General features: G+C 41.6%; 1 protein-coding gene across 1 annotated transcript in view; it reads left to right on the top strand.

The window, feature by feature from the left end:
• Window positions 1–23,780, top strand: part of PARG (poly(ADP-ribose) glycohydrolase) — a 91,655-nt gene extending 67,875 nt beyond the window's left edge. Inside the window, exons 13-18 of the mRNA XM_077350570.1 lie at window positions 148–295; window positions 10,188–10,266; window positions 11,974–12,082; window positions 18,033–18,138; window positions 19,832–19,960; window positions 21,751–23,780. Of these exons, the coding sequence (XP_077206685.1) occupies window positions 148–295; window positions 10,188–10,266; window positions 11,974–12,082; window positions 18,033–18,138; window positions 19,832–19,960; window positions 21,751–21,908 (729 nt within the window). The 3' untranslated portion in view covers window positions 21,909–23,780. The remainder of the gene's footprint in view (window positions 1–147; window positions 296–10,187; window positions 10,267–11,973; window positions 12,083–18,032; window positions 18,139–19,831; window positions 19,961–21,750) is intronic.
• The last annotated feature ends 365 nt before the right edge of the window (window positions 23,781–24,145 follow it).

The raw sequence follows: 24,145 nt of genomic DNA, 5'->3' as shown, positions 1-24,145 counted from the left end.
AGTCATATTGCTTATGTAGTTGTGGGTAAAATTAAGAGAATCTCATGAAAGAAGTAAGCGTATGCATCAGGCATTGACATTACTGAGGGAGGGAGGGCAGGAAAGTATTGCGGTGCCCAATAACCCTGTGAATTGTGTTTCTGCCAGGTTGATTTTGCAAACCGTTTTGTTGGCGGCGGTGTCACTGGCGCAGGACTAGTGCAAGAAGAAATTCGTTTCTTAATCAATCCGGAACTTATTGTGTCTCGTCTCATTACAGAAGTCCTGGATCACAATGAATGTTTAATTATTACAGGTAAGGTAGGTGTGTGTGTGTAAATCAGTCTGAAGCATGAGAATTTGCATATACTTCATATTATATCTTACTGAGATCCGCAGCATTGATCAAGGCAGCAATCCAACATGAGTGAGTGAGTGAATGAATGAATGAATGAATGAATGAATGAATGAATGATATAGCTCTCTCTATATGAAGAAGTGAGCAGTGCCAGAAATTTTGTTAGTCTTTCAGGTGCTACTGGACTGTTGATCTTTTCTACTGTTATAGCTCAATATAAGAACTCGAGAGAACAAGCCAGCCTATGAAAAAAGTACACTGTAATCACAAGGCTAAATTGCATTAGTATAATAGACATGGGACTTAAAAAAAAACTGTCTAGTACAAGATAGGAAAACTATCCAGCTCTCAAAAGGTCTCGAAGCTGTTTCCAAAGTTTATGGAGCATAAAAATTAAAGCCAGCTTCCCTTAGCAAATCCTTCTGCTTGTCTGGAAAAAAAGAGGCCAGTTTTGCAGTTCTTCTTCATCAGGTCAGCTCTGTTTAGTTTAATTAGACTTGAAACTATTAATGGGTGATGGAAGGCGCCATCAAGTTGCAGCCAACTCATGGCAACCCAATAGGGTTTTCAAGGCAAGAGATGAACAGAGGTGCCTCTGCATGGCAATCCACATCTTCCTTAGTGGTCTCCCATCCAATGACTAGGCATCTTTGGAAATTTTTAAACATAGGCTGGATAGCCATCTGACGGAGAGGCTGATTCTGTGAAGGCTCAAGGGGGTGGCAGGTTACAGTAGATGAGCTATAGGGTTGTGAGTGTCCTGCATAGTGCAGGGGGTTGGACTAGATGGCCCATGAGGTCCCTTCCGACTCTATGATTCTATGATTCTAGGGCTGGCCATTCTTAGCTTCCAGATTGGGCCAGCCTTGGCAGGGGCTCATGGGAATTGTAGTTCATGAACATCTGGAGGACCACAGGTTGACTACCCCTGGTTTAGAGGATATACGCAGGGGTGGGCAGATTGTTGCCCTCCAGCTGTCCATGGACTACAATTCCCATGAGCCCCTGAAAGGTATAGCCCCTGAAAGAGGCTCATGAGAATTGTAATCCATGGACAGCTGGAGAGCCACAATTTGCCCACCCCTGATTAGAGGATCTTGAAGAGTGGTGACTGAGCCTGCTCCTGCAAGAGGATGTTGAACAGTAGCTCATAGAGAAGTAGCTCTAGAATGGTGTAAGTTGTGCTGGGCTCTGAGTGGTCAAAGCTCAGTTGGTTTCCAGGTGCTCTGTTGAGATTCTGAAAAAGAAGAGAAGAGAGGGAGAGCTTGTAACCAGGGGCAGAGCCAAAGGGGGTTTCAAAGCTTCCAATTCATTCTTCCAAAGTGGATTCCTTTGTTTCTGGGATGGGAAGGGGGCTATCTGACAAATAAGGGGGTGTTTTTGCCCAGCTCCCCCTCGTCTCCAGTGCACTTTACTTTATTACTGTGCTCTCTAATTAATCTGTGTGATGGGGGCGTTCTGTTCCCTTAATGGAAACGTCCATTTCATCATCCTCGTTTGATCCTTGGCTCTCTTCCATCACCGTGCTTAGGCAGGCCTCTCCTGTGTGCAACTATCTGTCTGATAAATGACATTCTTCAGATGATGCGTCTTGACTCAGCAGCCTAATGGATGTAATTGCGCTGCCGAAATTTGAAGGAGAGACGGAGAAATTGGAAAGGAATTAGATTTGTTGCAATTGTCCAGCATCTGCTTGAGATCATTATGGCAATAAATATGGAACTGGGCGTGCAAAAAACCTTGATCAGAGGGTTTTTCCCTCCCCGACTTACCAAGGAGTCAGACGGAATGTTGAGGATTGCAGGGTTAAACTTCTGCCTTTGTGTCGATATTTTGCTCTGTGATATTATTCTACGAGTCGCTTATATGTTCACCTTTCTCCCCAGTGGGTACCCAGAGTGACTGACATCATTCTCCTCTGCTCCATTTTACTTTTAGAGGATTGATCATGCATCTTGGGGCTGCAGTTAATTTCATTTTGTGAAACGATCTTTTCCATATATGGATCTCAAATGGCAATCATGCACGTGGGTCATTTACAATATTCTTAGACTGTTATCTCTCAAATGGAAATCAAATAAACCTACACTGTGGACTGTAGTGTCCTTTCTGTCTCCTAATCACATAGGATTCTTCCATCACATTTTAAAAATTGTCCCAGAGGCCATTTAAGATTCGATGTATTAGACCCTGCCTTTGTCCCCAACGGGGACTTAAAGCAGCTTACATTATTCTCCTCTATTTTATTCTCACAACAACCCCATGAGGTAGGTTAGGCTGAGAGTGTGGAACTGGACCTAAACTTTAAAAAAACAAACAAACCTTATGTTAATCTGGACAGGTTCATGTATTTTCATAGTGCTGTATAAAAATTAATGTAAATTAAAAAAAAAACAGACCGTCAAGGAACCTTAATTCTAGCAGTGAAAGCTGTAGTTCTCAGGATCCCAACAGGACTCCATAGACTATACACAGATGCCACAAAAATTATACACCCTTGATGCTGACAAACTGTAGAATTCTCTAAGCATTTGCAATTGTTCTGTTATTCTTCAGGTATCCTGGGTCGCATTGGCAGGGGGGAGAGATGTGACAGTTCATATTCAGCCACAGCAGGGATATCCTTTCTTATTTATCCCTATCGTCAGAGAACTCTTTTATTTTGCATATAAATATGTGTTTGATAGTAGAAGGTTTGTCCCTGAAACCGAATCTGTGGCTGTAAAGAAATATTTGTATTTAGATTAATGAAGCCCCAGAGACTTCCACATATGGCAAGCAGAATCTCTCTCCTCCGGTGTATCTCCCCATGAGGAAGATATTCGTGCATGCCATTTGCTTGTCTCTGTTCTTGTCCCACTTATTGGACCTAATATATTTTGCAGAACCCTTTTAACGCATTTCTGCTTGCATTTTTCCCTTGTGTTTCGATGTCCTTGTTTTAAGTCCTTTTGCCAGTTGTCCTCCACATCACTTCACATTCACACATTGTGTTTACGATATTGGCAAAAAGAAGTAAGCCGTTTTTAAAAAGCATCTGAGAGGAAAGGACAACGGATTGTGAGGCGGTCTTTACAGAAGTGATCCTTTCAACCTGAAAGGTGATCATGCAGCCTGTTGAGTTAGATATTTGGGGCATCCACGTTCAGTATTTTGACACAGATGTCCCCCTTCCTTCCCAGGTCATCTTTAGTTTGGAGAGCAAAACTCTGCCATTATATAACAGTAAGGTGTGTCGTTTGAAATCTGTTTTCAGATCTGTGAAAGGCTGCGAAGCATGTGTCTTGAGTAAATCCAGATTCCCTATCCAGAAAAGGCTCTCTCCATTTCACAGATTTACATAGGTTTATAAACACCATTTCTTCTTCTAAAACTAGGGTTTCAAAAATAATTGAAAGATAGGGGCATTGGTTGAGTGATAGAAGTGAATAAGCTTAAAGGGGCAGGACAGGAAACTGAAATCAGCTGTTTAGCAGACAAAGCAAAATGCTACATGTTGAAAAGTTAGTTTCAAGTCCAGTAGTGCCTTGGAGACCACTGAGATTTTCAGTTTTCGAGGGTCAAAGGTTCTGTCTGACAAAGAGAGCTGTTGAAAGCTCATATCCTGAAAACCTTGTTGATCTCTAACATGCTATTGAAATTGAATCTTGCCTTTCTACTGCAAACCTGCACAGCTGGTCACCTGAAAGCAGCCTGTCAATTATTAGCAGAACTATAGAAAGCAGTGCCTTCAAATACATTAATGCCTGTTTGGGGGGCCTGTCACAGATGCAGTGCACCAAGGGCTTTATAGTATTAAACAGTTAATCTCAGTTTTATTTCCATGGGAGTCACTACTCTTTTCACACGGGTAAGTTCCTCCCCACTTCCACTCAGCATCCACAAATGCCCAAGCTTTCCTCTATAACAACACAGGCAGGGCACTGTATCTTTTCCCTTCTCTGTCACTGATTCTAGAGCCACTGAATATCTTGGTAATCAAGTCTTTATGCTCTCTTGACTGAAAGATGTGCTTTAATGAAAGCTAATACAGAAGAAATCTCTTTAAATGAAACTTGAAAAAAGTTAACAGCAGCCTCTATGAGGCACAGTGAGGTATTACCCTGTTGTCTGCCTGAAGGAAGTATACCCTGCTGAAACCTGAAGGTTGACCCTAGGCTGGCTGTCCCTACAGAAAGGTATCCGAAAGGCCATCTCTTTATTAAACCAAACATTTTTTTCAAGACTTTGAGCATAATTCAAGTCTGCACATGTTAATGCATATCCTAAAAAACAGTGCTTATCACATTCAATATTCATTATACTCACTATTGCCACCCCATGATATCTACTGTACAAGTGGAATTTCTCCCAATTTGGAATATTGTCACTAGCCAGCATAATAATGTGGCTAAAAGCATGATGCAGCATGTCTCTGCTTCGTTTTCCCCCTCAAACATTGGCCGCCTTCATAATAAATGATGGGTTTTTCTTTTTAGAGCTTCACGTTGTTGCATGACCCCGGTTAGTTCATCAGATGTCCATATAGCAGAACCCACCTGGTAAAATGCATTTGCCTCCTGTGTATCTTCTTTTCCACATCTGAGCAGAATCTCCAGATGCTGTCCTGATTCCTCTTGCTCAGTCCAGCTGCAGGCAAAGTTTCACTATACATGCATCCTGCTTACTATTATTTGCAAGAGTCATAAACAAATGTGAAATGGACAGGGAAGCCGGGACCAAGTCAGATCTACTCAGAGATCCCCAGGCTGCACTTGACACTTGAAAGCCAGCATAGTGTCGTGAATAAAGACACTAACCTGAGGAACTGGGCTTAATTCCCCACTCCTCTACAGGCATCCAGGTGGGTGACCTTTGGCCAGTCACAGTTCTCTTATGACTGTTCTTCCAGAAGAATTTTCTTAGAGCTCTCACAGTGTGGCTGTTGTGGGGAGAGGTGTTTGTAAGTTCCTTTGGGACTCCTTCAGGCAGTGAAAAGCGGAGCATAAAAAACCACCTCTTTTTCTTGTCTTCTTCCAAGTCATTCATCAGTTACCTTTCTGTATGGTGTTTCATTGGATTCCATAAAGTTATTTTGCTGTTAAATTGTATAGGTCTTTTACGGCCTCACCCTGCCCTTTCTTACTTGCTTCTTTGACACGTGACTTTATGGCTTGAGCAGAGTCTCCTTAGACTCCCTCTAAGACGGAGGTCCTGTGGCTGGAAAGGAAGGGATCAGATCAGGCAGCATGTTTGCCTCTGCTGTCTACCGCATCGCAAGCCAGGAATCTGGGGGTGACCTTAGATGCCTCGCTAACTGTGGAGGCACAGGTCAAGAAGGTAGCCAGCCAGGAATTTTTCCATCTTCACCAGGCTCAGCTTCTAGAGCTCTACCTTTCACCTGAACACCTAGTTACGGTGATCCATGCAACGGTCGCCTCCAGAATTGATTTCTGTAACTCGCTCTATGCAGGCCTGTCCTTGACCCTGACGTGAAAATTACAGCTAGTACAGAATGCAACTGCTAGGGTCCTCACAGGAACATCTTGGAGGGCCCATATCCAGCCTGTGCTGAGGCAGCTGCATTGGTTGCCAGTTGTAGCCCGGGTTAGGTTCAAAGCCTTGCTGTTGACCTTTAAGGCCCTTCACGGTCTGGGACCCAAATACCTGAGGGACAGTCTTCCGCCATATGTCCCTTGACGGGCCTTGTGCTCTGCAGGCACCAACTTGTTGACCGATCCTGGCCCCAGGGATGCTCACTTGGCCTCGACCAGGGCCAGGTTCTTTTTGGTCCTGGCCCTTACCTCTTCTGCCAGGGTTATGGTTGGGGCTAGTGCTAGAGCAGGTGGTATGGGTCCGCGTTGGCATTGGTGTCTGAACATCTCGGTGCCAAACATCTTGTCATTTCCCACACACACACACACACACACACACATCATGCTGCGCTCACAAGGGCCCTCCTGTTTTAAGGAGGGCGATGGGTGGGTTTTCTTTTCTTTTTTTGGCCATCTAACAAGATTTTTTTTGTGTTGTAGTAATTGGGGTTTTAATGGGGTTTATTGGATTTTATAGTATGGATTTTCCTTTTGTGTGACCCACCACGAGCCAGTTTTTGAGAGTGGCAGGCAATAAATCCAATAAATAAGTAAATAAGCTTCCTCTTATGCATGTGGAAGGGTGATAGGAAGGAAAACATTGCAGAATCAGGTCTTCTGAAAAATCAGGCATCAATATGAAATACCTGATATGTTAAATATTTTCTCCTTGGTGGAAGAATTTTGAAATTATGAACTGGGGTTGAGCAGTTGTCCAATTGGCTGCTTAACCAATTATTACATATTTTCTTCTACTACCGCCCCCCTCCCTCCCCCCAGAAAACAAACCTCCCTCTAGGAGCATATATTGAAAAGCTAGAATACCTTAATGAATGTGGAACACGCTTGTCAAGATCCAAAGTGAATAAAACAAGCTTTGCAAAATTGTGGTGTGGGGAGTGATAGGGATGAAAAAGCCAACAAAATGCTTGGTTCGCATTTATGATAATTTGCTGGCTGCCGTGTTGAAACAGGAGGAGGCTGTCATGCTTGACTGATATAGAAGGCCGGAAAAGGTTCACTGTCTAGGCTCCTGAATCTCTCTGATGAGCTCAGAATAATCAACGGAAAAATGAAGCAAGTTTCCCTCTCATTTTAACAACTGAGGACCAATTTCTAAACCCCTGGTTGGAAAGTGTATCAAAAAGCACCCTGTTATACGTGACATGCCACCACCATTCTGGGTCACATACTCATGACCACACACAAATACCTGATGATGCCTGTGCCAATCCTACTGGTCTATCAAGGTCACTATTGTCTACTCTGCCACAGGCTCTCCATGTCAAAGTCTTTCTCATCAACGTAAGTAACTGGAGACACCAGGGACTGAACCAGGGACCTTTGGCAAAAGAAAAGCAGATGCTGTATCACTTTCTTTCCTAAGATGATGTTAAGTGCAAGCAGGCCTTATAACTACAGTAAAATTGGTTGGGCTTTGAGAGACCTTGGACTCCTGTTTTATGTTTTATGTTATTAAACTCCTGTTTTATGTTATTGATTACATTTCCTATCATTCTCATTGTGCTCAATATATCTAATTCTCAATGTGGCCAAATCTGAAATCTAAAACAAGCAAACAAAAACATTGGGGGATTAAAATCCCCCCAAAATAATAGAAAGTGCCTGTATTTTTAAGAAACAAATGTCCTCAGTGCCTGTTGCTAGAGAGAAATTGCAATCATTAATGTATGGAGTGTTTGGTGCATATATTTTACTTTTCCCTCTTTCCTATAATGATAGGAGTGCTCTGTGTTGTGGGTTTTGGAATTACAAACCATAGGTCAGGTTGGCATCTGGGATGAGAACCTAAGAACCTAAGTGACCTGCCATGGCAAGCCGTCTCATGGCAGGTCACATAATAAACCCACAAAATACAGTCCCCACTTAAAACCCATTAAAACTAGCATCCATACAGTTTACAATTCATGATGGTAACGGACACCCTCTATCCCAACCAGCGCGGCTGCTGGGGGTGCCAGGGGGATACTTGAGCCAACTACCACCAGCCAATGATCTAAGAGGTTCTGTTTCCCTTTTTAATTGTCCTCAGATGAATAAAAAAGCTGAACTACTTTGAAACGTTTTAATATATGGATACAGAAATTATAATTTCTTTAAAAACCCTCATAATTTAGGACCTGCAGTGTTTAAACACAAAACTGCTTAAGAATTATTTATTTATAACCTGTGTTGTCCTTTCTTGAATGTTAGAAACTTAATTTTTAAAAAATTAAAAATTAAGTCTGCAGATCAAACAAAGATAATTTGGAGGTTGCATATTTCCCTCTCCTGAGTCGTCCTGTGCTAATGTCTTCATTCTTTCGCTGCCTATATTTGCTGCCTATAACTATATTTTTGCTACTTCCGATTGTTTTCCCACTAATGTTGGAAACATGAAATAATGTTTTACAATCAATCTAAGTATGCTTCAAATAAGGAGTGTTTGTGTACAGCACCAAAATATGGTTTGCCACTACATGAATGAGACCTGTGTCCTCATGTTCCCCCCTCCCTCCCCTCAGTCAATCAGTGACAGTAGTTTGCAATTAAATCTTCGCCACCAAACTAGGCTTTACACTTCTCCTCCAAACCAAAATCATAAACCCTGGGTTGGATTCCACAGAGCATTTTTTCAGATGAATGCAAAGATTTCCATCAGTGGAGATTTGGACCTATTTTTATGATTTTCTTAGTGTATCTTGGAAGCGCTTTGTATATAAATAAATATATATTATGATGAAGACAAAGTTGACTGGCATAATATGATTTGACTTTGCAGCCTCTTTGGTGAGAGTTTTTTTGCACACATTTCTTTGGTTTTGTATATGATACTCTATGATACTCTAATTTCTCATGCTAGCAAAGTTATGCTCAAAATCCTACAAGCTAGGATCCAGCAATATGTGGACCGAGAACTTCCAGAAGTACAGGCAGGATTTCGAAGAGGCAGAGGAACTAGAGATCAAATTGCCAACATACGCTGGATCATGGAGAAAGCTAGGGAGTACCAGAAGAACGTCTACTTCTGCTTCATTGACTATGCTAAAGCCTTTGATTGTGTGGAGCACAACAAATTGTGGCAAGTTCTTAAAGAGATGGGAATACCAGAGCATCTTATTTGTCTCTTGAGAAATTTATATGCAGGTCAAGAAGCAACAGTGAGAACTGAACATGGAATCACTGATTGGTTCAAAATTGAGAAAGGAGTTAGGCAAGGCTGTATACTGTCGCCTTGCCTATTTAACTTGTATGCAGAGCACATCATGAGAAATGCGGGATTAGAGGAGTCACAAATTGGGATCAAGATTGTAGGGAGAAATATCAACAACCTCAGATATGCAGATGATACCACTCTAATGGCAGAAAGTGAAGATGAACTAAAGAGCCTGTTGATGCGGGTGAAGGAGGAGAGTGCCAAAGTTGGCTTGAAACTCAACATCAAGAAAACAAAGATCATGGCATCCGGCCCTCTCAATTCCTGGCAAATAGAAGGGGAAGAAATGGAGATAGTGACAGATTTTATTTTCCTGGGCTCCAAGATCACTGCAGATGGGGACTGCAGCAAAGAAATTAAAAGACGCTTGCTCCTGGGGAGGAAAGCTATGGCAAATCTAGACAGCATCCTAAAAAGCAGAGACATCACCCTGCCAACAAAAGTGCGTTTAGTCAAGGCTATGGTCTTCCCAGTTGCAATGTATGGCTGCGAAAGTTGGACCATAAGGAAGGCCGAGCGTCAAAGAATTGAGGCTTTTGAACTCTGGTGCTGGAGAAGACTCTTGCGAGTCCCTTGGACTGCAAGGCGAACAAACCAGTCAGTCCTGGAGGAGATCAGCCCTGACTGCTCTTTAGAAGGCCAGATCCTGAAGATGAAACTCAAATATTTTGGCCACCTCATGAGAAGGAAGGACTCCCTGGAGAAGAGCCTAATGCTGGGAGAGATCGAGGGCAAAAGAAGAAGGGGACGACAGAGAATGAGGTGGATGGATGGAGTCACTGAAGCAGTAGGTGAAAACTTAAATGGACTCCGGGGAATGGTAGAGGACAGGAAGGCCTGGAGGATCATTGTCCATGGGGTCGCGATGGGTCGGACACGACTTCGCACATAACAACAACAACAACAACAAAATGATACTCTTCTGGGTCCTACATACGTGGATGACTGCCACTTTCCTCTGCCTCTATTATTGAAGTCTGCACCTTTCTACAAAGTGAAAAGAATTGTTCTCAGGAACATGCTTATGATCAGCTTATATACTATGAAACATTTTTTACAGGTTCAGAGCAATACAGTGAATATACTGGCTATGCAGAAACATACCGATGGGCCAGGAGTCATGAAGATGAAACACCAAGGTAAAATTCTTACACAGAGGTGCCTTTGATGTTTTTGTCCTGAAACTTGTTACTAGATACTCAGGGTTTTCCATTGGTGCAAGCTTACTTCACATCACTGAGATTTACATCAGCATAGTACAAGTGGGGCCCTAGAAACCCCCCTAGAGGGGGAAGTTGCAAATCTGAGGGATGACCCAACTTTATACAGTGATGTTCTCAGGCTGTAGCTGGCCCCAGCATGCAGGTTTTTCACTCCATATGCTGAAGTCTTGGTTCAGTCTTTGATAAATGATTCTGAATATTCTATTTCTTTTTTCCTTTCACATCTTGAGTTTGAGGCTCCCAGTTCCCAAGCCTTTATTCCACCTTCAGAAATACATGAGAATGCTATTGATCCATGCCTGGAGAGGCTAGAGAACTTTTATATATGACTTAACTCTGAGACAAGGAGTACACATGAAGCAAGTATCTGAAGTAGGCACCATGGTAACTGTTTCCACCCATGAAAACCTCCCTTATGCTTCACAACAGTAGGTAGTGCCCTGTTTTGAGAGCCCTTATTATCAGAAAGAAGATTAGTGGAATGAGTCGTGCTATTTGTCCACTTCAAGAAGGCAGTTTTATCCACCAGCTGGGCCCTCTAGTCTACCCTTGCTTCTGGTCTACTGGGAGAACTGTGGGGGCAGAAATGCTGATGTGTATCACATCAGTGTCACATCCAGGTGAAATCCCAGACTTGGCACCAACCTGTCATCCAGTAATCTAGGCAGTCTATGGTAATATATGGGAGGTGGGCTTGCCTGGTCATGACATCTGGGTGATGTCTCATCTGCCCCTTGCTATGCACCCAAAATTCCAGGGAGTGCCAAGCTTTCTCCCTTTTGTCATGATGTTAAGGCATCTTTTCTGAGGCTTTTGAAATTGAATAACCTGTGTGTGTGCTTAAATATGTTGCACTGATACTTGCTACTTTTAATGCTGCTGTTTTATGTTGTTGCATTGATACTACATTGGCATTCTTTATTATTGAAAATAGTAAAAAGATGGAATAAAATATCCTTAAAATATTCAAGGTTACTGGAATAAAAATATCCTTAAAAATACACAAAGGGTATAACCCTGGCACTTATGAAATATTTCAGCTCCCAGTTAGAAATTTTCTCTAGAATTGGCTCAGTAATTCCTGCCAGAGTATATTTGGGCAGTATTTGCGTGTATGGCTAACCATGTGTAGGAATATCTTGGGAGAGAGCCCAGTGCTCGCAAAGGGGTAATATAGTTTGCTTGACCCCCAAGGACTTGGCATTAGGACAGAAAGTTAGTACATATTATTTCAGACCAAAAAGTCTAGGAGAAAGTGGATGTTCTAGAAACATTTAAACTGTGCCTGCTTTATAAAACAGTTTTATTAGGCTTCCCAAGACTCTTACGATTAAATCATACCTCACCCATAACTTGACGCTTGGGCTGTGGCATTCACCTTGTGTTACAAATTTTATTTGTAGATCTGTGGGAGACGTCATGTCTGTTGCCCCCCCCCTGACCCCGGTCACTCATGATGTATTGCAGCATTGCATTTCCCTGACATTATTTCTGTCTGTTCCTCTATTGCTGAAGCCCTTGAGAGAGGAACTCGTTTTCAAACTTGTTTTATGTGAGCAATATAATCACGGTTAATTCTCTCTCTCTTTCCCCCTCCCCTCCTCTCTCTCGTTCTCACTGTAGGGATGAATGGCAGAGGCGCTGCACTGAAATTGTGGCCATAGATGCATTTCATTTCAGACGTTTCCTTGATCAGTTTGCGCCTGAGAAAATTAGAAGAGAGCTCAACAAGGCCAGTAACTCCTTAATCCATCCTGCAGCCTAAAAGCCCATCATTTATTTGCAGCCATTTCATTAGTGTTTGAGTGGTGCTGTCCAATAATTTTTGCAGTGTCAACAACTCCTTGAAGGGAGACTTCCTGCTTAATTGCGATGCCAGTTCACACAAGGTGCTATTCATATTTTACAACATTTAAGATTAAAATCGAAGCTTGCCACTTTTAAATCTAGTTGGTAAGTAGTTCCCTCCTGAAATGATCACTTTCATTTAGAAGAATAAACTTGGTGTATGCTTGAAAATATAGTCCAAATATCTGCAAAAGAGGTTGCAAAGCAATTATACCAGCCAGGGATTTCTGCTGTTTGTTGATATGATTAGTTAGCTGGAGATAAACTGTGTTGTTTAAAAAAATAAATGCTGTTTGGGATGATTAAAAGATTACTGTAACAGTCATTTTCAGGTACTCTCCACTTCTGAGACGAGGCAAGTAGTAACCTAGGAAGAGGGACTTTTTAGTCATGGCACCAAAGTTCTGGACTTCTCTCCCTTTATTTTTTTATGTTTTACCAGCAAATGAAGCCTTTTTTTTTGTTTCATTACCATTACCTCAGTGATTCTTCTTTTCTAATCTATGTTTTAATTATTATGATATTTTGTATGTATTTTAACTATTTTTAATAGTTTTAATGATGTATATTGGGGGGATTTTAAAGGTTTTAAAATGTGATTTTTAAATGTATGTTTTAAATTGTTAGCTACCTTGTAAGGGCAGAAAGGCAGGATGCCTATTTTGTAAGCAAATGAAATTATTCGATCAATTTAAAGTGAACCATTGAGTTGCAGTCAACTCACAATAACTCCATGAATTTTCGTATTGTGGGGATACGAGATAAGCAGAGGTTGTTTGTCATTACCGTCTTCTGCGTAGCAGCCCCCATCTGCCTTGGTTGTCTCCCAATGAATTGGGGGTTGTGGGGAAATAAGGGGCTATGTAGTTGGGAAATCCTTCTTCCATTAGTATGAGGCTTCTGTGCTGCATTGCTAATTTCCCACTAGTTTAGCCCTGATTATCAGAAATCTACCAGTGAAGGCCTGTCAGCTGTGATACAAGCAAAATAAGTGATTTTCAAGCTGGTGATGGCAAATAGTTATTCCACTGTAAAACAATTTTTCAGACTTTCCAAATCATCAAAACAAACTCCTAGGTATTTTTCGTTTTCGCTATCTTCATCAGTGATATTTGATACTGTTAATATTTTATCAATAAATCCTCTCTAAATAAATTCTTATCAGTGATGAAAATGTACCAGAGGAATATAAACTTAATCCTATGGTGCTAGGTTAGTAGTTCACTCGCCAAATAGTACTATAGCACAGGGCATCAAGTTTACTGTCAGGAGGGTTATCGATGGGTTTTATTTGTTTCTCCATTGAGATACAAAGTGATAAATGTTTTGGATGATTTGAGCTAACAGATTTTTCTGCCATTCTCTATCATCACTTTATTTCCCTGTGTCCCTCCTTCATTTGTAGTCTACTGGGAATCAAGGTGGATTATGCAGTTTGAAACAATGCAGTAAAAACAGTAAACATAAAATTAATCTAGGCTAGCCCTATTTTAAGAGCCTTTTGTGGCACAGAGTGGTAAGGCAGCAGTCATACAGTCTGAAAGCTCTGCTCATGAGGCTGGGAGTTCGATCCCAGCAGCCGGCTCAGGATTGACTCAGCCTTCCATCCTTCCGAGGTCGGTAAAATGAGTACCCAGCTTGCTGGGGGGTAAACGGTAATGACTGGGGAAGGCACTGGCAAACCACCCCGTATTGAGTTTGCCATGAAAACGCTAGAGGGCGTCACCCCAAGGGTCAGACATGACTCGGTGCTTGCACAGGGGATACCTTTACCTTTAGCCCAATCTTGTCAGATCTCAGAAGCTTAAGCAGGAGTGGCTCTGCTTAGTATTTGGATGCTGTGTGTCCATGGTTACTATGCAAAGGCAGGCAATAGCTAGCCATTTCTGTTCATCTTGAGTCTTGAGAATCCTACAGAGTCACCAGGAATTGACAGAAATTTTGATGGCTCCTTCTACCACCAGTAATAATCCAGTAACTTGGTAACCTTAATATTTTCAGCTATAGGGCCCATTTTTAACCCACAACTACTTTAGTGGCCACTCTCTTTTAGCATATGCATGTATCTCCCACCCCTTTAAAAAGAAGGCTTCTTGAAATGAAAAAGGAATTGTGAAAAAATGAAAAGATAAAATGATGAGGCTGCTGGAGTAAACCCACCTTAGATCCTGTTATGAAGCTGCCTTATACTGAATCAGATCAGTGTTCTGTCAAGGCCAGTCCTGCCTGCTGAGGCTGGCAGTCTCTCCACGGTCTCAGGCAGAGATCTTCCACATCACTTCCCACCTGATCCTGTTAGCAGGAGATGTTGGGGATTGAACCTGGAACCTCTGCATGCAGATGCTCTACCACTAAGCCACAGTGCCACCTCCATCTTTACCACCAACAGCTGAAGACCAGTGCTATATCCAGGCCGCAAAACTTTCATTTGCTGAACTTGTTGTATCAGTGGAATTCATATCCCAGATTGTTATCAAAAGCTCTGGCCTATCTGGTAAAAAAGGGTTATCTGAATCTACCATAAGAATATCCTACTTAAAAACATTTTAAGAATAATAATATGGAGAATGCATTTAGTTGTAGGCATTTCCTGTTAAATCAAGCTCTGTAGTATCTTACTGAACAACAGACTATGCTTTTGGTTCCATTTACTCCACGGCGGCCCAAGGCAACTGTTTGTAAGTAAACACAGATATTTGGTTTTCAAAGGTTCAAAGTGCATCTATGTTGCCGGCACACTATACCATGCCTGATAATCCAGTAAGGGGTGCAGTGCCTCTGGTTTCCATGAACTTGGTCTTGCCATGCAGTTTAGAATGCCTTGGATTTCTTAAGCATTAATGTTTACCATCTGAGGAAGGAAACTTTTTTTAAGATTATGGTTTCAGAAAATAGTATGGAGTGATTTAAGGCCAATTTTGAATTTTTAATGGACAAGATTTAGAGCCTCATATTGAAAGTGGTATATATTGTTATGGATAGCTATACATTAAGCTCTGCAAAGACAGTAAATAAAATTAGTAAACTTCACTAACAGCTTAATGGAAGACTAAATCACTTATTCCAAAGCAGGGGTAGTCAACCTGTAGTCCTCCAGATGCCCATGGACTACAATTCCCATGAGCCCCTGCCAGCAAACGCTGGCAGGGGCTCATGGGAATTGTAGTCCATGGACATCTGGAGGACCACAGGTTGACTACCCCTGTTCCAAAGCATCTGAGATGAGGCTCGAAGTATTTGCGTCAGTTTGTATCGTACATTTTTCTGCGGTGCTAGAAATTGCCCTTTTACCTATAAGTTAGTAAGCAGTTTTTTGCACCTGAGGCGAGCGCTGAACGAAACATTTTATGAACTTAAGGTAACCACTGTATACTAAATCACAGAAAGAGACAGGGATTTTTGATTTCTGAGAGGCTGCTAGCATGCAGGCACCTGTAATTCCACTTGCCATTTACCAGAATTCCAAGGTAGCGCGTGGGTCGGTGTGAACTCACTATAGCTTAAACATAATCACAAATGGGAAGGGGGCAGGAGTGAGAGCAATGTTTATTTTAAAATGATACTAAAATGGTATTTAAAATGTCGTGAAGTGCTGTTGAGTATCACTTACAATAGGCTGTAGCTTTGACAAGAAAAGGCAACTTAGAAAAATTCTAAATAAACGAAGCGCCCCGATGCATGCATCCCAGGGATCCTCGTTAAAGGATCTTAAGCCACAGGCTTCCAAAAGTTCTGAACTCAAGGCACAAGAGAGCTGCTACTTCTTACGGCAGGCTTTGTTGCACTGGATAGACCAGTGGTTTGACTCTGTATCAGGCAGCTTTGCATGTTCATAAAAGACAGGAAAGAAATAGAATAGTGAGCAAATACAGGGTTAGTGTGACTTCATCTCTCTCTCTCTCTCTCTCTCTCTCTCTCTCTCTCTCTCTCTCTCTCTAACATGTAGTAGGATGTGATGCAAGGCATCTAGTTGATAAGTTACATATTTCCTCTCACCTGCGTCACATCATTGCCCATTCTATCACAGTGATCATTGGTTTGTACATAACTGTAAACTCAAACTCAGCTCTCACACCTGAACAAAGTTTGAGTCCAGTAGTTTGAGTCTATGACCAGCAAAGTTTTATTTACGATATCTGAGCTTTCGTGAATAAGCACATGTCTTCAGATATAAGATATCTCTGAGGTGGCATGCTTGCACATGAAAGCTCATAACTTAAGCCTCACTGGTCATAAAGGTGCCACTGGACTCAAAACTTTGTTCTGCTGCTTCAGATCAACATGGCTGCCCACCAAGTTCTCACATCTGTTTGTTTACTCTTGTAGAATGATAATGTATATTTATTTGTATATGGCCATAGGCCTTTGCAAAATAGCAACAACAATGTAAACAATAACAAATTTACAAGACGTATATGGTAAAATAAAATGAACTATTAAAATAGGATTTTACTTACTATATACAATTATAAAGCCATGTAGCAATAAGAATAGCAGGCCAATTAAAAAAAAACATTTAAGTAACTGCTCTCATAGTAACAACATTAGCCCTCTTAATAATGTTATTGTGGTTTTACCTATGTTTTGATGCTGGTCAATGACCATAAAGAAATGAATGAACAACATTAAGCCTTATTCTCCTTGCTACCAGAGCATATAATGACATTTTATATGCTACGTACTCATCAAAATCGGATAAAAGAAAGATTATCTTCTATTTGTATGCTAATTTATTGCTCTTCAAAGATCTTACCATCCACTTTAATCCAACCTCAGCTATATTGGCCCAGTTATTTGTGGATCTTGACTAAGTGGTCCTTCCTGGCAACTTATCCCCCGCCCCTTTGCTTCACTATATCTGAAGAAGTGTGCATGCACAGACATTTATACCTTGAATAAAGCTTTGTTGATCTTAAAGGTGCCAGTGGATTCAAACTTCGCTTAACTTAACTGTTGTCATTAAACCATTTTGGGTAGAGAATTTAGAGCTGTGGTCTTATCCTTCTTTAGTTAGAAGAGGGGCTCCCTGGAACTCTGTGAGAGCTCCCCAGGGCTCCTTGGCCTTCCCCCTTTATCCTTCCTTAATGGACTCGGCCACAAGCTATTCCCAGCATTGCTGGAGCCTGGATGCCTACTCCTACCACAAATTGCCTCATTTCTTCCCCTCCCCCTCCCCAGACATGGCAGTGAGGCATAGCTGGTGGCTCCTCCGTGGTCAAAAGGTTGGAAAAGGCTGTCTTAGAACAGCCTAAGCAGGTCTTCTGGGAAGTAAATCCCATTTTATTAAGTGGGGCTTACTCTCATGAAAAAAATAGCACATTTAGCAAAGCACATTTGAGGAGTTTGTGTACTTGGTACCAAAACAATTGAAAATGTGTGCAGAGGAAACTCAAATCGTGCAATCAAAGCAAATTATTGTAAATTGGTAATATTTATACAATACTGGCTGTATATCAACAAAAATTGAGTCCAATAGCACCTTTAAGACCAACGAAAATGTAGGTATGTCAGTTTTTCCTTCCGAAATTGAGATTTTGGAAGTTTCAGGGGCCAAGATGACAAAGGGGGGAAGTGGGAGGGGGGTTACAAAATAAGGTATGAAGGAGAATTAGGGCTAGGATGTAGATTGTGAGTTGTTTCAATCAGTAGAGAAACCATAAGGGATAGAAAGGAAATGCCCTATGGATGTACAGCAACAGTGCATTAAAAGAAGGATGTCCATTTCACATACAGTGTTCCTTGCAGAAGTTCTCTGACTCAGGGTTTTTTTATTTATTCTGTTAACCTGAGAAATCCAAGTTGCAATGAGTTATGAGCTGCTTTCCTGTCTCCAGGCATATTGTGGCTTCTCCCGACCCGGTGTCCCACCTTATCACCTTTCAGCAATAGCCACAGGAAACTGGGGATGTGGTGCCTTTGGAGGTGATTCCAGATTGAAAGGTAAATCTCGTTCTGTGCAATGGATCGAATGGGAAAAACAAGACAGTTGCTTGCTGCTGCTTTCCTCCCTTGTTCTCTCAATCACGGCTGCTTTCCACAAGGGCCATGCTAGGGACCATGGGACCTGCTGGGACAGGGGCTGCCGTGAAAGAGGGAACGGGGTGAGACTGTGTGAAAAGGCCAGCTGGATCCAACCCACTGTCCGCTTTTTAGGACGGGCTTGTGTCACCGCTTGTCAAAGGCATCGCCACTGAATTCTGAAAAAGTCTCACTTCAGTGCCCTTAACGATGCTTGGCTAATTAGATGCTTTCATAAAAACTGATTTACTGAAGCTGGTTTTGTAGTTTGATTAAAACATCAGGACTTAATGAAGATTCATATGATACATCATAAGGGCCGTTAATAATTTAGTGATGGATTTCCAAGAGCCCTTTGATTAAACAGTACACTCTTTTCTTATAGCAACCAATTTGAACTGTGACTGTTACTCCAAATGGAACAGTGAATGGCTGTGTTTAAAAAAAGAAATGCAACGGAAAGGTCACTCTCTTAGCAAAGGCTGTCCCCTTTTCTGCTTAGTAATTAGAAAGCGGAATAACTTCAGTTTACATGGATTGGCAGTGGGATGCTGAGCTCTCATGCTACAGCAAAAAGTCCATAAACTGGAAACACAGGAGCAACCGTTGGCCACCTTTTGAGTTCATGTTAACTAAAATCCCATGTAATTAAAACAGGCCACATGACCTTTTGTTTTCATAAATCTTTCCATGGGAGCTAGGAAAATGAAGGCCAAGGTCATTTGGTTGAAGGCAGGAAGAGGAAGACAATGCCATAGGAAGCCAAGAGGGAAATAGTGGCTGCTGTTTTCTTCTCTCTAGATGATCGCACTGTTTGTCCCCATGGGTCCGCCTGGTGGGAAATGAGCCATTTTCCTTCCTGCTGATAGTCTTGCAATGCTGTGGGCTGATATGTCAGCCTATCAGTAAGGGGCAGAAAGGAAATACAGTGATTCAGGAAGAGGCGGGATTAAATTTCATTTCGAGAGGGGGTAGCTTTTGCCCATTCCGACCTATTCAGGGAAGGACATTTTCTATTCCACTTTTTGTTAATCTCCGGGTAGGACAATTTAAATATGCAAAGCAGTTATTTGACAGAGGGCCATGTGGACAGTGTAAAAGAACGATAAAGATCTAAGAATAAGAGTTGTTTTTTATAACCAATACACCATGCTGACTGTAGAGCTTGTTTATCAGCAAGCCATTAAAAAACTGGCTTCATTGCGTTTGGGGGATATTTTTATATCCTAGGCTGTATCATATAGATGTAGCAGGTTATTCTCATTGCTTTGAAAAGCCATTTGTCCTTCTGAATACGATAGTTGGTCAAAGAAAGAAAAGAAGCTGGGGCTCAGTTCCCTACAACAGGTTTGAAGGCCACAAGAGAAAAAGGAGATCAGTTCTAGGGGTCATTTAAAAAATTGAAATGACATAGGGGATTTCTGGATTCCTAGAGCTACTCGTGTCATGTCCAGTTTTTGCCAGAAATGAAACGGCATCACAGCCCCTCCCCATATTCCTGCCCACAACCCTTGCAGCAGTGGCCAGGCACTGCCTGCCAACCCTACAGTGCTCCCTGGTAAACTATCTAGTTCTGCACTTGCACGTCACTTATTTTTGTACTTACTTGCCTCAGCCTTAATACAAATCATGGCAGCTGCGGAAGCTGGAAGAGATGTTGTTTATTTCACCTTTGGAGATGCTGAGCTGATGAGAGACATTTATAGCATGCACACTTTCCTCACTGAGAAAGGACAAACTGTTGGTAAGCATCCATCCCTGCTAACCCCCCTTCCCCTTGAAAGGGTGTGCGATGGCAAGCAGAGTAGAGGGCCGCTGCTGTAAGTGCTGCCCTAAATCAAGGGTTGTGTTTTGTTCAAATTAGGGACTTCAGCTGTCATATTTGCACTTAGATCCAAGACGAAGTGGGTGGGTTTCTGTTTCTGTGGTGTGTTTGTTGCTCCCTCGGACTGCATTTTTTCTTTACAGGACAGCCCACACAAGTCATAAACAAATTTGGGTTCGAGGTAACATAAATTCTGTGGCCTTAAAACTTGGGTTCTGTAAACTGTATAAATCTTGCAGTGCTTATCAAAATTGTGTAGTTTCTCTCATGCTGTATAGTTTATGCTGCATCAGTTAATCACAGGCAGCCACTGAAGCCCCGCCCTCTGGAATATGTGATAGTTGCTTTGGCTTATGATATTTTGTAGGCATTAGCAGCACCCTTTCAAGCACATTTCTACAGTCATGGACTACAAATTTATTTAATAATTTAAAAATGTGACGTTCCTCAGGAGCCTGAATTTTGCCTCTTCTGCAGCTTTTCTGTGCTCCTGTAGGACAGCATACAGTCTAGGCCAGCAGTCCCCAACCCCTGGTCCGGGGACCAGGACCAGTCCATAGATCAATTGGTACCGGGCCGCGGCTCCTCCTCATTCTCCTTCCTGGCTGCTGCCTCGGGGGCTGCCCTGCCACTATGCTTCTGGCTCACCTTTGGTGCTCTCCGGTGGCTGCCATGCGCAGCTACTGCTGGCAGCGCCCCCCAGTGAGTGGCAGAAATGCAAAGGGAGCAGGGGCTCAGGCGGCGGCAGTGACATCCCTTGGCAAAGGACTACGCCCCCAGGCCTCAGTAAAATTGTCAAGCGTTGACCAGTCCCCAGTGATAAAAAGGTTGGGGACCACTGGTCTAGGCAGTAATGGGTTGCTAACAGATTTCTTAGTGCACACAAAGACCAATTTCAAATATTTGGATTTCAGGGTTTTAGACTTGCACATGCAAGTTAAGTAAGCACTCTGATTTCTGGGTGCTTCTGTCAGCTCATGAAAGAACAAGCTGATATGTTTGTAGTGAGTGATTGTTTGTTTATATTCCGTCCTCAGCACAGCGGACTCACAGTGTATCACAACAATTATATAAATAGCAATAAAACAATTTAAAATCACCCCATCAGCCCCTGGCATACCCACCCCCACCTCACCCCCAGCTTTCTGACAATTTCAAAACATGTCTCCTTCTTTGCAGTCATAGAAGTCAGTGACTCAGGTGGCTGTGTCCCAAATTCACCACAAGTAGTATTCATAAGAATATGGACTCCCAGATGAGTTTAGAGAAAAGTTAACCCTTGAGGGCATTCCCCTGAAATCATCAGTTTTATAAACTCACCTTTATGAATTTAAAAAAAAAAGGTATTTCTGAAAGGACAAGTAGACTTCCATGGAGATAGATTCAAGTGGTCTGTGGCAATAGAACAAGGTGTGAGTCTGGTGGCACCTTTAAGACCAACACACTTTAATTCTGGGTATAAGCTTTCACGTGCATGCACACGTCAACAAATGTATCTGATGTTGTCTACATGCACATGAAAGCTTATACCCAGAATTAAAGTGTGTTGATCTTAAAGGTGCCACTGGTCTCGAACCTCTAGCTACGTTCTGTTATTATTAGTTGATCCTCCTGAAATCGAACATACAGGGCTACTTGTGCTCATTTTTCAGTCTGGCTAATTTTTTAGTTCAAAACTAATTCATTCACCTTTGTTTTTTCCCCCCAAGGGGATGTTTATAGACTGTTGCTGAGATACTACAATGAGGAATGCAGATGCTGCTCTTCTCCAAGACCAGAAGTCAAACTCTATACTTTCATATACAATACAGTAGAAACATACATGAACGCTGCCGATGATGGGAAAGGATTATGTTTTGATGACTAAAATGAACATTTGAAACTCCTTCCTCTCCATAGGAATATATCAAATAAATTGCTGGATGTAACATAACAGAGTAGTGTAATTTAATGTCCATGTATATAAAAATTACTGTTTGTCTTATGTGTGATTCGAACTTCAAAGACCAATCTCGATGTGAAATGGATTTCCTTTCCAATGTAAAATGTTATCCCTAATCATCGCACCTAGAACAAAATGTTTGGCTAATATTTCCCCCCCCCCCCCCAGGTTCAAGGCTGAGTTTTTGGTCTATATTCTTTTGCAAATTATCTGAAAAACAGATTTATTCATTCTGGTGGTTTATTTCCATTCTTAAGAGAAAGAACCTTATAAATATATAGATATAGATTTCCTATATAAACTGCTTGCTTAGCATATCCTACAGCCATATAATGTATGAGGCTCTTGGGGGGGGGGAGTCTTAGCATTATCTTTTGTGTTGAACATGACAATTGTTCCTGAGCTTGTAGTGGCCCCATAGATTATTTTATTATTATTATTTTAGCTCTGCAAACAAAATCCCATTTTGTTCTGGCTCAGTAAAAGACATAAACAGGCAAAGATGCCTTAGAAACAATTATAAAAAGCATGTGCAGGGCATGTTTCCTTTTAGATGGCAGGAGGGAAGAACATGATTTGGGTTAAAGAGTCAATATCAAATCTGGAGATGACAACTTGTATTATTTCCTACCTTTAATGATTCCTAAAAAGCCTGTACATTGACCATATATTCATTAAATGGTTAACCAACTTTATATATATATATACACACACACATATATATTAAACTGCACAAGATTCCTTGCTGCAGTTCTGTGTAATCTTTGGGATTCCGATGGAAAAAATGCGTATCGTATTTAATGCACAGTGAAATCTGGATTATTATACCTGGAGTTTCATAACGCAGTATGAATCCCTGAAAGGTGTGCCTCAAGTAAGCATAGGTGATGCTATTGAAACCGGGATATGGGAAATGCAAGAGAATTGGGGTGCAACCCTGGTAAAACAGTGCCCAAATCTAGTCATGAAAGAACACAGTAATTGAACTTTGCACAGCTCTCTGTTGCTTTGGTGGAGCATAGGAGAAATTCTTATCTTTTTTTTTTGGGGGGGGGAAGTGTTCAGAGAAGAGAAAGAATAAATTATTGGCTGGCTGCTGTGAAGTTGGCATGAGATGATAATAGAAGTTATTTAGAGGATGGCATGGTAGAAACGAGATCATCAAATCTAGGATGTGTATGGGGAAAGCAGCATTTAGGAAACCTGGTGGCTGTAGTAATTTTCTCTCTTCAGCTTTTTAAAGCCACCTTGCACAGGGTGAATAAGTTAATAAGAGCCTTCTTCTCCCAGCAGCCTCCTAATTAATGACAGAACTGAACTTTCCAAGATACTGCATGAAAACCAAAAGGATAATTCTCGGTCAGTCAATCCAATATTTCCGCCTTCTTCTTCAATCCTTTCCCACACCTCCAGTATCTTCCTTCTGAATTTTTATGATGTAGCCTCTCTTTTTCAAGCAAACAAGAAATTCCTAGTGCTGCACTCTGAATGTAGAAGGAGCTGATGATCTGATGGTTCCGTAGGTAGGAAGGTGCCGTTGCCATCAGCTATGTAGTAGAGTGCCCTTGACCAACCTGTACCTAAATTCTCAGTGACAAGACTTGTGAGTAGGGTCACTCTTGACTGTATATAATAATTTATAGAAGGTTGAAATATATCATTCTTTTAACCTTGCTGGTTGTGTATTTGCTATATTTTTGATGGGGGTGGGTTGGAGCAAGGAATCATATGCTATGTTTACATGGTTGGGCTTTTTTTTTTTAAGGAAAATAATAAAAACAATGAACATTTTTTTTCCACGTGTCTCTTTTGGTGTGCTAATTTGGAGAGTTTCAGTATAAGAGATCCAGTTCCTGGCCAGAAAATCACTTGTTTGCTGTGAGGATGAGCATAACAGAAGGTTAGATTCAAATGGGTAGCCATGTTGCTCTTAAAGTTAGCACCTTTAAAACCAACAAAGATTTATTCAGGGCGTGAGCTTTCGAGAACAGTGCTTGCACTCGAAAATGCAAACAACATTCACCTAGCAATGTTACCAGTTTTTATTGAGATTACTTGTGAAGAAAGCTCATTTTACCATCTGTGGAAGTTCTGTCTGTGGCTATTTACTAGCTCTTTCCTCCATCAAGTCTTATTTCAAGCTATCTGATCTCCAGCTCCTC

This window comes from Paroedura picta, chromosome 8 (assembly GCF_049243985.1).
Source record: "Paroedura picta isolate Pp20150507F chromosome 8, Ppicta_v3.0, whole genome shotgun sequence".
In the NCBI taxonomy this organism is placed as follows: Eukaryota; Metazoa; Chordata; class Lepidosauria; order Squamata; family Gekkonidae; genus Paroedura; species Paroedura picta.
Note: the sequence above shows the minus strand (reverse complement) of the source record. Positions and strands in the feature narration are given on the sequence as shown.